Genomic DNA, 13,486 nt, shown 5'->3' on the forward strand with positions numbered 1-13,486 from the left:
CACCCTTAATGCGACAGAGTCTGGTCTCACACGGTTTATTCAATTCAGTATATATCTTCACTCAAAATTTGAAATATGGCTGGCAGCACTGAAAAATGGGACACAACACTCTCATTCAGACTATTAGATAGACACACTCACACTTCCGGCACAACTCACTCAGTAGTTGCCCATGGCGATAAGACCGGAGTTGCACTCGATTTGAAAGGAACACAATACAGTAAAACCTCGATAAGTCGTCACTCAAGTTATCCAGAAATTATGACGGTTTAAGCGGAGTGACGATTTAAACGGAGTGCCGTAGGTTTCAATGTTTATAAGTTTAAAATAATACACCATTTATCAAAATATGAATTGAAACTACAATATTAATAAAATTTATAGATAATAAAAGACATAAAACGAATTTTTGAACTTTTTAAGCGCGTTTAGCATTCAATTCACCGTATTATAGTTAAATACACTAGTAAATTTACTATTTATACCAGTAGTTTTTGATTTACACTAATCAGAGCAAATGTTAGAATAGTTAGCATTTCTCTACAATACAGTTTAATGCACATTAGTTTTATATGTGCATGATACGTTTAATTTCAGTGATTTGAATTATTTATCAGTAGTTTTCATGGTACAAATACTGTATGAAGTAATTTCGAACACAGGGCCAAATTTTGACTTGAGGGATCCCTGGGCAGGGCAAAACAGATATTAGAGAGCCTTCTCAACTGGAAAAAATATATATATCTGGTTTATCAACAAATATATTTTGTTAAAATTGAAACCCTACATTATTGAGAGCCCCCATGAAAGAATTATGTCTAGCTCGAAGCGTTAGTTCCCCCTTCAAGAACTTCTGTCTTTTTAGTCGAAAAATGAATTTCCTCGGCGCCTCGTTTCGGTATATAAGGCTTTTATGGTCACTTTCGAACATATAATAGTGTTGTATCAAGCTTTTTCTTCAAAGGAAAAACCATAGAAATCATCCATTCCTCTCTCTCAAACTTTTCCATACAGGTGAGTTGACCGAAATTAGTGACGAGTAACCGAGTGTTTAATAACATTGTTATCTATGGAGGCCAGACGAGACCTAACTAAAATGACGACTTAACCGGAGTGACGACTTACTGAGGTTTTTATTGTATATGCCATCGTTGATGTCGGAGTCTGGTCAGTTAGTGAAATGGCTTTCTATCGCTTATTGACAAAGTTTTGGCCAAAAGTCAGAGTTTATGAAAAGAAACATCACTTGGAGCTTTGATGGGCTAATTTGTGAACTGGTCGAACTTCGTTCCAGATTATAATGTTATCATTTTTTCAAGACTTCTTTGAAATTTACTTGTCTTTTTTTAAATCATATTTTTATCTTTTTGTAAATATAAATACTATATCTGCTTTGTACTACGTGCCGGACGTATTATTGTGTACGTGGTGTGGGTATTGATTCCCACAGGCGGCACTGGTGGTCGGTTTAAGTTGGTTTATTGTGGTTCCCAACTTCGAGAAGGAGGGAATGCGAGCAGATTTTTCTGTCAGGCAGACCTACGACGGTACGAATATTCAATCATTACACTCACAATGTGAAATATAGATGGCGGCGCTAACAGTTCCCGCAAAACACTATATATAAGGTTACCAGATTGAAAAACTCAGAAAGGAAGACGCCTGCGCTCGCATCTTTGAAAACGCCACTTTCCTCAGTTTTTACAACAGATGGTACCACTATACTGACACAAAAGCCATCGATAATTTTTTCCAACTGAAAAAGAACCTATAAAAAAAGAAAAAGAAAACAGAAAAAAAAAATGAACACTGATCCCGAACAATGAACAAGCGAATCTTTTCGCTTGTAATGAATTGTTCCTACTGACTTGTTCACCAAACACCAACTCTGGATATATTGCTATTTTGCAATTAAGTTCCTACTGACTAGTCCGTTTTATTGCTTTGTGGCTTTTGCCTAGATCATGTCGAGATTTTCTTGGGCCAAGATCCTTGTCTTTTGTATATACAGTAAAACCTGTCTTTAACGATATTGTAGAGGAATGTAAAAAATATCGTTGTATATAAACACACACAGGTTATAATTGCAGACAGTTTGACCATTTCCGCTAATTCTTATTGAATAGGAATTCCACCGGGACCACAGAAAATAGCGTTATAGTCAGGTGTATCGTCATAGAGAGTATTTTTATACACTGGTTCCACGTTATTCATCGTTACTTTTGTGTCGGTGCCTCCACCCCTTAGGAGAGGGAACATGCACTAAAATTAAAATGTTCTGCATAGAGCCCACACCGTTGGCGATCCGTACTTTTTCTTCCCACCAAGCTGTTTTAGCAAGAGGTGAGGGCGGATGAATGAATTTGAAATGAGATATCTCATGCCCCCTGGAGCCCATTTTAGTGACCTTTATTATCATTCTTTGCATTGTAAATTTACTTGGTGCGTATATAGGCTGTTTCATCATATTTGACCACAATCGACTGGAAGGAACATAAAAACTCTATGGTTCATTTTAAAATTCAACAAAAATATGAAAAATGATCAGCAAGGAGAACGGAATTTGTCGGTGATAGTTGCACAACTCCAAAAAACCATCATTGGGTGGAAATACAAAAATTAATGTATGTATACGGCCTCCAATCTAATAAATGTCAATTAGGAAATTTTGCGCTCTTCTCTATGGAACTCAAAGAAATTTACACCGTAAGATTTGGATCAAAATTCGTCTTGATATTGATAGTCAAAACTCGTGATTTTTGGCTGAAAGTCGATTTAGCCTTCGAGGGGAAACATCAATAAATTCATGTTTGTAAAAATTCTGAACGAGCATTCCATATAAAAAAATTTAAAAAAGAGTAAATCTCGTCTTTTCAACCATCATACAAGATTGAGTTTACAATTAAAAAGGATACTGTGAATATTTGTATTATTATTCATTTATATCTGAATGAAAGCACAGAAATAAATAGAATAATAAAGTATGGAAAAAAAAAACCATACAGTTGAATTTATACATCACAAAACCACTCGGTGAGATTAATTGTTCACACAAATAAACTGATTGCATACCAAAAAAATTTCATTAACCCTTCGCTTACAAGCCATTTGCAAGAAATTTGGAGCATCTCTATTTGACGAATCGGCGATAAATATGGTAACCTTGTATCTTAACCTAACCGCGCGTTTGAAAAAGGAAGAGATCGGAAAAAAAAGTAGAAGAAAAGGAAGGGAAAAAAACAAATGTGTGGAAGTAAAACAGTATAATAGAAAAGTAGATTTGTCTTTTCACCCTCACCCCTACCTAGTTCTGTTTCGCTCTTATATGTAAATAGTGGAAGGATACATTATATGAGGAAAGGAAAAATCACTAGGAGTACAGAAATAATTTACAACATTCGTTACAACAACGCCTCGCGATGATTATGAGAGAAAGAAAACAGAGAGAACTTGTTTAAATTTATTCCACTCGCGTTTGGACACAATGTTACGTCCTTGATCGCAAAGGGGTTAAGTAACATTGGTCACATAATAGGTTTAAAATTCCCACCGTCAATCCCTATGAATAACATCAGCCTTTGGGTGAGAGGATTTTCATCTCGCTCTAGCTCGTACTTTGTTAGAGTACGGCAGGCGCTTTCTATTCCGTCGGGAAGATCTGTGACGTCTGAAGGCTGTGCACCATTCGTCTCAAGTTTCCCCGAAAGTAGAAGTCGACAGAGGTTAAATCGGATGTTCTCGGTGGCCATTCTCCGAAAATTTAACTATGTTTTAGGGAACTCTGAATTTAACCAGCTGATCACACTTCTTTCGTGTTGATGAGGAACAGTTCCGTATTGTTGGAATCATATCTGTTGACGTATGATAAGTGGTAATTCCCTTTTACATGTAATGGTTAGTCCTCCCCACAAACAATTCCCCGTTATGTTTGAATATTGAATATTATTTATGTTAAAACTAATATCAAGGTGAATTTTGATCCAAATTTTACGAAACAAATTTCTCTGAGTTTCATAGAGAAAAACGCAAAATTTACTAATTGCCATTTTTCATATTGGGGGGACCGTATACAAATTTTAATTTTTTATTCTCTCGCTCTAATAATTATTTTTTTTAGAGAGATTCAACTACCGGTCTCTGCTGTATCTTTTTTCATATTTTTGTTGATTTTTAAAATGAACCATACAATTTATATTCCTTTCCGTTAATTATGGTGAGCCTGTATACTGATCATATTATGATTTTAATGAGCCAATATACTATGTGTCTTGATCAGACAGGCTGAAAGTTGTCGAGAGCCAAATGAACATGGATAATGTGCCTCAAAGACTGAAGGACAAGTTGTACGCAATACGGGTGAAGTATTATTTTGCTAAACTTTATGGAATAACTGTGCATGGGCTTCGGAATAAGACCGAAGCCTGTTCTTTTAATATCTGAAACGACTCTTGCTGATAATTGATCAGATTCATCAAAATGTAAGGGTTTCTATAATTAAATTTCATCTGTCCTCGAGCTATCTACATCCGGAACTATTGACCAAAATTCCACTAAACTACGTATATGAGGAGCGTCTTGAAGCATTTCCATCAATTGCGTCAAACTCGTAGAGGGCAGGATCGCAACTACGGAAGAGCAAATGGTTCTACTGACACCAGGAGTTGAATCCATCCACTAGCCATTCTTTTGGCACTGCTCATTCAACACTACTGCGGGGCGCCAAAATTCATGCGTGACATGAGTGATGAAGTATGTATCTGGTTGTAGCTTTAGTGCCCACAGTAGTGGGAGGTGCTAGTGCATTCGTCGGTCCGGGGTTGGAGCATTATACAAGGATGACGTCACTCTTCGCTACCATACGAAGGTTTTTAACAACTGGCTGTTGCGAAGACATATTTCGGAAAGAGAGAAAATTCAACTGCCCCCGCGGGGAATCGAACCCACGTCCTTTCACTTTCCGGGTGAACGCCCTAGACCACTAGACTACAGAGGCACAGAATCTCTCAATCTTTCCTTGGAGCTCGTGTACACTGAAAGGGACCGTACATGGACGGCCGGACCAGACTCAGGCCAAGCTCACAAATGCTGACTGCTGCTGCTCACAACTGATTCCCCGCAGGGGCAGTTGAATTTTCTCTCTTTCCGAAATATGTCTTCGCAACAGCTAGTTGTTAAAAACCTTCGTGTTGGAGCATTATGTCATTAAGAGGGTCCTGAGCAGAGCTAACAATTTCAGGGATTCGGATTCAGTGATCGAGTATTAGGGAAGAAGTGACTGATGACTTTAAAATCAAAACAGGGAGAAGGGTGGTAGATGGGTTGCGTTCTGGGCGCTAGAACATAGGGGAAAGCCGAATTTCTTCAACAGCTTCTTCAACATGAAACGAAAAGTAGAATCGCATTCCTGCCTGGCTGACCAAGTGTCTCGCTGTCTGAAGGAAAAACAACCCGGTTCCTGAGGTGCTGTATTGGCAGAGTTAGGGCTTCTTGAAACCCCAGCCTGACTAATAGTCACTTGATAACTCCAGGCCGACTCATCATTAATGCGCACGGCGGCATCAGTTAGCACTGCAGCCAATAACTGTCCTTTATACCTTTTTTTAACGATTAGACGTCGCATTGAATAGAAAACTGCCCCCCCCCCCATGATCCCGTTTGCTCAAGGTGTCTTGGCCTGACTCAGCGTTACCTTTGAGTCCGGGTGTGACATTAGTATCACCACTATAGCCAATCGCGCGCACACACACACACACAGGTCCCTATCCTGACTATTTTAAACGATTAGACGTTACTTGGAGCGACGAAACCAGTTTTTTTTAAATCAAAGATGGAGGATAACGAGAGACCGCCTTCCTTTCTTGCCGCCATAAGCTAGATTTTCCTAGAAGCAGGTTTCTATAGTGCGTACAGCGTAAAAACACTGATTGGTCAAAAAACCTGAATTTCGGGTTTTTAGCCAATCAGCATTTTCATGCTACACACGGCCAATACCTTCTAGAGCAGGTATTGAAGGTATTGCTCTAGAAGGTATTGACACGGCGCGGAAATTCCACTCCTAGGCAAAGTCACGTAAACACGAAAATTAGTATGTCATGCGCTACTGTTCGCGTTAGCAACGCCATCTAGCATCTAGAGGTGGATTTTGACATCTAATTTTTTTGTATGTTTTTAAACCCATGGCATTAAAAATGCTCCCAAAATTTCGTAGATTTCTTTCGGCTGTAGCAACTGTGGGCAGCTCGAAGCAGGCGAGACACCCGGTATTTATTCACGAATACTCTTCATCAGCCATTTTCGATTTTTAATTGTTAATTTTTATTTTTTTTTATTTTTTTCCTCGCAGGATAACGCAGAAGATACTTATAATAAGTACTGGTACATTCTCAAAGATGCGGAGCCACAGAAATTTTCCGGTAGAGTATCATGTACTTTAAGTATATAACACACGGGATGTAAGGAGAGGGATGTTCAAGATATTTATTTCCGGGAAGATACAACCGACTGCTTCCACATGGTGCATGTACGTGACTAACTTCCGCATCACTTCACCGAGCAACGACCTCGAGGAAAAGGTGTATAATAGGGGTCTTCAACGTTTTACGCTCGAGGGCCACATAAAAAATTTTTCGCGTTCCGCGGGCCACTCATTAATTGCGTAGAGGGGCACCCCCCCCCAAAAAAAAAAAACGATCACAAATATATTTCAAAATATTTTATAGAATTTAAACATTCAATTAATTTTAACAAATATTAATTTTGAATTATTTAAAAATATATATATATTAATACATTTCTGTTACAGGAAAATGCTTTTGGGGGGGGGGGGACTGTGCTGGTCATTTATATCAGTGTTTCTCAACAGCCGGGCCGCGGCCCGGTATCGGACCCTGACATCATACATACCGTGCCGCGAGTGATTAGCCATTTCATTTTCCCTCATTCATGTTCCGTTGATCGTGTGTTTGACGGGGCCTTCCACTCACAAAAATGAATGAAACCGGGCCGCGGGCTGTCGCAAACGTTGAGAAGCACTGATTTAAATTATCTGTAAATGTGCTGCTTACAAAATTAGGTTAGAGGTCGTCGTGGGTGACATCAAATGATACCAGGGTCATGGGTCGAGTGTGTATGGATTATAAAATCAGCAAGATTTCCTCACGAGCGTCTGTCTTTAAGTTTCATTCTCAGTCTGTTTTGAATCAAAAGTTCTGTTTTCTTTCTTCGAAGAAAACAGCAGCAGAGACTGTCGCAATGGTTTGCAGGGGCTTTTGAAGAAGGAATTACGAGTCAGGTAAGGGTTTCACAAATGGTTTTCTTGATCCAAACGAACAGAGGCGTGCTGAAGGGTAGGGGGGCTCCCAAATAATCGTAGGCACATTCAATGGTTCTCAAATTATTTCCCTCGTAAATTATATTATTTTCCCTGATATAAATGCTGGTATTATTTCCTTCCCTTTAATTCTGAATTTTCATTTGTTCTGAAAATATTTCTGAAATGTTAAAACAGGGGTTTTCAAACTTTTTGGTGTAGCGCCCCCCCCCCCCACCCCGAAGCTCCTATGCCTCACATCCCTCGGTGTCGACAAAAAATTCCTCATCACTTAGTTTTGAACATTTTCAATTGATCATGTGAACCCGAAAAACTTTTGATAGCTCTTCCTAGGGCCGTCTGAACAGTGGTCTTCTGGGAGGGAGGGGGGGGGGGAGCACCTACAAAAAAAAGCACCAGCCTATCAATTTATATGCTTACTTTATCATGGAGATGAAGGTCCCAGTAGGGACGCCGGAGCGCCAGATTGGTGTAGTGGTAAGGTGTTCGTCTTCCACCACGAAGGTTACTGTCAAGGTCTACGGGTTCGATTCATGGAGAGGAACATTGAAAATTCGAAAATAAGTTACTTTACCTAGCGATCCTTTGGCGACCACCGATAGATGGCGCTTTCATTTCTCGCCCGATTCCACTTGTTGAAAATTGTCGTATGGCGATATGACCGGAGTTGGGGTGTGAGAGAAGTAAGACAACTGGAATAAGGAGCAATATCTAGTGGCTATAGTCTCAGGTAAAGTACTAGGCACGCCGAAGACAGGGTGTCTCTTCCTACCTTCTTCCAAAATAGGGGCGTTTGTAAGTTTGCACTTTTTCGAATTTCATCCGAGAACCATCTTAACAGCACCATATACTCCCAGACAAATTTTGTCTTCTGAGCAGCCCTAGCCTAGCCTAGCCTAGTGCCTACGAATTTTCGTATACGTATTCTCGATAATAATTGTGCCCAGGAAATTCACCACCACGCAATCCACCGAAAGGATAATTCATCACTGACAAAATGATCCTCCAAGCAATGCACCGCTAGGAAAATTTACAGATAAGCAATTCATCGACAAAGAGACAGAGTGAGTAAGTAAATGAACCAGTAAGCGACGATAGACCTAGATCAAATGAGTCAGGTAGCTAGTGAGTGAACAACTGAGTGAATGAGCAGTGAGTGAGACTCACTTATACGGTCACTCACTCAATCACTCACCAGCTTATTCGTTACCTCATTCACCAACTCATTCGGCCAATCTCTCGGTCACTCACTCACTTGTGACGTACTGTCGGTTAATTGCGTGGCGCTGAATTTGTTGTCGGTCAAAAATACCAGTGTCAAATCTTATCATGGTCATGCTCCCCAACTCCCCCCCCTCCGCACTTGAAGCAACACCCTCCCCCCATAGATAAGATTTATCTATAGATTGCTATCTTATACACTGTATATACGGGGTGTTGCTTGAGCGCCCCCCCCCCCCCTCCCAGCCAGCGGCCAGGAGAGCCAATGCTTCAAGATAACCTTGTTTCTGCCCCTACCTTGCCTTTATCGGCTTCCTTCGTACCTGGTCTACTTGTCATAGTTGGGCCCGTGCTTTCACTGGCCTGACACCTCCCAGTTTGACAACCCCTGCTATAGTATTGTTTGATACAGTATTAACGATAATGTCTTTACTCCACAGTACTCGGACGTGCAATCAAACCAGGGTCATGGGAGCTGCATTACCCTCTCCGGTCCCTAAATAGGAGTCTGATCGAAACACCCATGACGTGCAACCAGATAAATTGGTCGTGGAACATGTCCGATTACTGTTTCTCTCAGCTGCTCAATTACAAGTGATTGCAATTCGAGTATATAGTAACTGGTTTTTTTTTCCAGTTCAAATCAGTAGCCACTTTATCATGAACACCTGAAAGCTTTAAGCAAATGAGCTATAGCGTCACACTGTCAACCGTGATACTTAACTCACTTTCCAGTGCCAAGAACGTTTCTAGGGGACCGACAAAAAATTAAAAAAGAGGAAAAGTGTCTTTGATCAACCCTGTATCATAAAATACTGAAAATGTTTTGCAACTTTCACAAAAATATTTTACCTGTTATTTTTAATACTGGTATTGGCTTCCGTCAAAATAGCTCGTACATTCACGAAGATTTAGGTAAATGTTTCTTATAAAAATCCAATTCATTCCATCGCATGTTTTTTTTTCTTATCACAATTCTCGCGCACTCATGCACTCATTATTAATTACTCATGCACTCATTATTAATTACTCATGCACTCATTATTAATTACTCATGCACAGGAAATATCAATTTCATTTCATAATTTGGTTGCCATATATATAGTGTGACTTATATAAAAATTCGAGTTCAATGGAGTGAAAATTCAGAAATAGTTGCCGATACAGTGAGCAGTAATTGAAGTTACTTGCCAAAAGTAGCTGGATGATAAGGGATTTTCCACAAATCAGTATCTTCTATTATTTTCTGTCATTTGATTATTTCCCTCAGTTTTTTTTTGTTTTTTTTTTTCATTTTTGCATCATACACATGTGTTATGATCAAGCCCTTCTCCCACACAGCCACAACTAGTGCCGTCTTAATGGGCCAGGGAGCCTCACAAAAATGAGATCTGGTTGAAATTTTCAAGAGTAAGAGTGTATATTTGCGAGGGAGGGCCTCAGAAAATCACTTGGTTCGAAGCCCATGATGTTCCTAAGATGACCCTTGCCACAACTAGATACTTTGTCATCCGTGGTAAGCACTCATTTAGCACTCATCAATGTAGAATGAGCAGTTAAAATGTGAATTCAATGTCCCTTCTTGTCCAACGCCCGGGACACCGGGCCCATCTGATACCCTCTATAATAGTTGTGGCCCTCTTCTCTCATACATCATCAGATGCACGTCTACGCTCATTTGCGCAATAATGGGGGGGGGGGAGTCATATTTTCGAAATAATGAAGTGACAGAACATAATCGAAATATCGATTTGCGGCAAATCCTTTGTCATCCAGCTACTTTCAGCCAGTAACTTAACTTACTACTCACTGTATCGCCAATATCTTTCTGAATTTTCACGCCATTCAATTGGAAATTTTATATAAGTTGCACTACACATGAACAGGGTGATTACTCAATTCCTCCCTTTGTCGCATTTTAGTGGCGAACCGTTGATCCAATAGGCGTACTTCCAATTAGAAAAGTATCCAAATAACGTGTAGAACTTATTTGGATACTTTTTCCTAATTGCAAGTATATGCCTTTAGGAAAGTGGTTCTCAACCTTTGGAAGCCCGCGGTCCGATTGATTTCGTTTATGTGAGTAGAAGGCCGCCCGGTCATACACTGTTAATGGGGCAGAAATGGGTAAAAATGAATCGGAGAACCATTCACGGCTCGGTATGGCTGATGTCAGGGCCCGACGATTCAGAAACACTGCTCTAGGATCTGCGGTTTGCCAGTGAAATGCGGCAAGGGGATCACACACCTTGTATATCTGGCATCAAATTATGAGAAAATAAAATAGAGATATTTCCTGTGTGCATGAATAATTAAAAATCCTTTATGCATTATTTACTTAAAAAATGCTCATATCTAATTGAATTATACATTGTTTTGATTTGTACTAGATTTGGAATTTCTTTACAGCGTGTCTGATCTAAAGAGTAAAATTTTCTGCAAGTTTCATAGAAAGTGGTTGAAAACTCCATGTTATAAGCAAAAAAAAAATGAAAATTGGAATTTTTTTTTAGAAAGCATTTCTATTCTTCGTAAACATACGTGCTATTTTCACGAAAATGCATTTTCATTGTAAATAGCAGGTAAAATATTTCGTGGAAGTTACAAAAAAATTTGCTGCTTTTTTATGACACAGAGTTGACAGTAACGGGCTTAGGTATTTTGCGGCCATGTAAAATGTTTTCCCCTCCGATCCTTCAGTGTCGTAGGCACCCTGACGCCAGGTTTACGTTAGCACCAGAGAACGACTATCAAATATCAAATACGTACTAATACAAAGCCACTTGGCAATAAATTTAGGTCTATCGCTCAACAATATCGCCAGGCGTAAACTTGTATCCGATCCATGCACCCGACCCTCCATTCCCCCCCCCCCCCCAATATTTGCCACCATCTCTATAATAACCTATGACAATATTAGGTTCGAGTCCCCTGCCCAAAAAAAAAATCTAGTGCCCTCAGTATTTCCAATAACTTTACGTCTATGAGAGAACACACTGCTTTATAATCATGGCTCACAGAGATGGTAGGGCTGACAGTGTTCCAGTCCGGGGGGGGGGACAGTCAATAATAAATGGTGCCGGCCAAAGAGTCACCACTTATTAATTTTGTTTCTTCCCTTATAAATTCACAATAGAGGGGTACGTAAAAAATATCTGTTCTGGGGCCTGCCAAAGATCACAGCCTATGGACCCTTTCTGCTGTAAGATGGCGAAGGGGGCATGTCTACAATATGTGTACGCAGATATCTGTCTGGTAGTTCAAGTTCAATCTCTAAACGCAGTACACCACAATGGAAGGGCCTTCAGGGCTAACCGACGGATTATCTACCCAGAGCTGCAACTAAATACTCTTTCAGCTGGGGCGCAAGATGCATATTTTGCCTCCTCCCTCCCTTTCTGTGTAGTTTTAAATAAGTCGTCAAAGGTCGAATTCAGCACTCTTTCTATTCCAGAACCCAGCGCATCAACCTCACGTGTACTCTTTGCTTGGAGCAGAGCCTGTTTCCTCACATGAGCAAACGGTACACGTGCCCAGGGTCCCAAATTTTCACGCCCACTAAATTGACTGTCTTTTGCATTACAGGCAGAGGTGACTCCGTCCAAGCCCAAAGAACACTCTACATAAGGGACCCCTCCAAATATTTATATTTGCCCCAGGGCTGAATCTGGGAGCCCTGGCTTAGGGAAGGGGGCGTTATTTCAAAACACTAGACTTTTGGGTTCCCTGTCTTGAACAGAATTTTAAGCTATTTCTTTGGGAGGAAGTCAAAATGTAACTCAATGTAATCAAAGTATTTTTATTCCATTTTGCGGCCCCTAAAATTTAGCGACCCGTTGAGGCTGCACCCTTCGCACCTGCAAGGCCCTGTGAAAAGTTGATTGAAAAAGTATTTTATTATTTTTTTAATTTCTTTCTTTTCGGACCCCTAAAAACCGGAAATACCCAGTGCTTACGTTGCTTCTTGCGACAGAGCCTGGGTGTCTCGCGGTTTCTCCAGTTCTCACTAAAAACATTCGTGACCGGTGTGAAAATTCAAGCACAGTATTATGTTTACATGGCCGAAATTACAGGACAGTGTGATGCCATAGCTCATTTACTTGAAACTGTCAGGTGGTCATGATAAAGTAGCAACTCATTGTATGTACCACGTACTTTATAATTTGTGATTGTGTCTTTCAGGCCAGAAAAAGATTCGAAAAGCGAAGTGACCCAAGATTGCTGGTCGTACATGACCCGTTTGGGATACAAAGACTATCCATTGACCCATGAACTGATCTACCTCATCTTTGGGGAAACGGTGAGACTTCCTTAAGAACCGTCCAGCGTTACGTACTATATTTAAAGCGTAATTATGGGGGAGGGGGAGAGAAGTGCATTTACATTAAGGCCTAGGGCGGCCAGTCACCCACTATCGTGATATTTCATGAGATAACAATGGTGGCTGGCCAGTTCTGGAGGGTGGGAGGGCAAATTTGAGGAATGGGTGGCCAAGAAAATTAGTTTAATGGGAGGAGGGCAGCAAAATTTTTTTTGTTGCACACAGGTGGCGAAACCATAAATCTTCGATTGGCTAGGCAGCAAGGAACCAAGTCATTGACTGAACAAGAAAGTATGTAAGCATCTGAGTGGCCTAGAAAAAGAGGGACAAAGAAGTCGACGAGTGACTAAAAGCAATGCCGTCTTAACGCATGAGCCCAACCAGGTGCGGCCTGGGGGCCTCAAGAGAAGAGGGGCCCACACCAAAACGAGAACCGGTTGAAATTTTCGACAATTGGCCAGGTGGGGCCTCAAAAAACGTACTTGTCCCGGGGGGGGGGGGGGCTCATGATGCTCTTAAGACAGCCCTAACTGAAAGAGCAACAACTTAGAGAGCACAAAAGAGCGCGAGTCCTGGGCCCTTTTGACTTCTGAAGGCCTCCGGAAAAAAACCTA

The 13,486-nt window shown here is 40.6% G+C and overlaps 1 protein-coding gene and 1 non-coding gene across 2 annotated transcripts in view; one reads left to right on the forward strand and one right to left on the reverse strand.

Moving 5' to 3' along the window:
• LOC149078081 (UPF0764 protein C16orf89 homolog) overlaps positions 1-13,486 on the forward strand; it is a 32,755-nt gene that overhangs the window by 2,948 nt on the left and 16,321 nt on the right. Inside the window, exons 3-6 of the mRNA XM_089241675.1 lie at positions 4,277-4,356; positions 6,344-6,413; positions 8,992-9,145; positions 12,734-12,851. Coding sequence (XP_089097801.1) covers positions 4,277-4,356; positions 6,344-6,413; positions 8,992-9,145; positions 12,734-12,851 — 422 coding nt within the window. The remainder of the gene's footprint in view (positions 1-4,276; positions 4,357-6,343; positions 6,414-8,991; positions 9,146-12,733; positions 12,852-13,486) is intronic.
• TRNAS-GGA (transfer RNA serine (anticodon GGA)) lies at positions 4,920-4,993 on the reverse strand. The gene has a single exon. It is a non-coding gene; the product is annotated as a tRNA-Ser (tRNA).

Source organism: Pholcus phalangioides, unplaced genomic scaffold, assembly GCF_987345545.1.
Source record: "Pholcus phalangioides strain wild (caught in Gottingen) unplaced genomic scaffold, Ppha-v1.0 ptg000014l_1, whole genome shotgun sequence".
In the NCBI taxonomy this organism is placed as follows: domain Eukaryota; kingdom Metazoa; phylum Arthropoda; class Arachnida; order Araneae; family Pholcidae; genus Pholcus; species Pholcus phalangioides.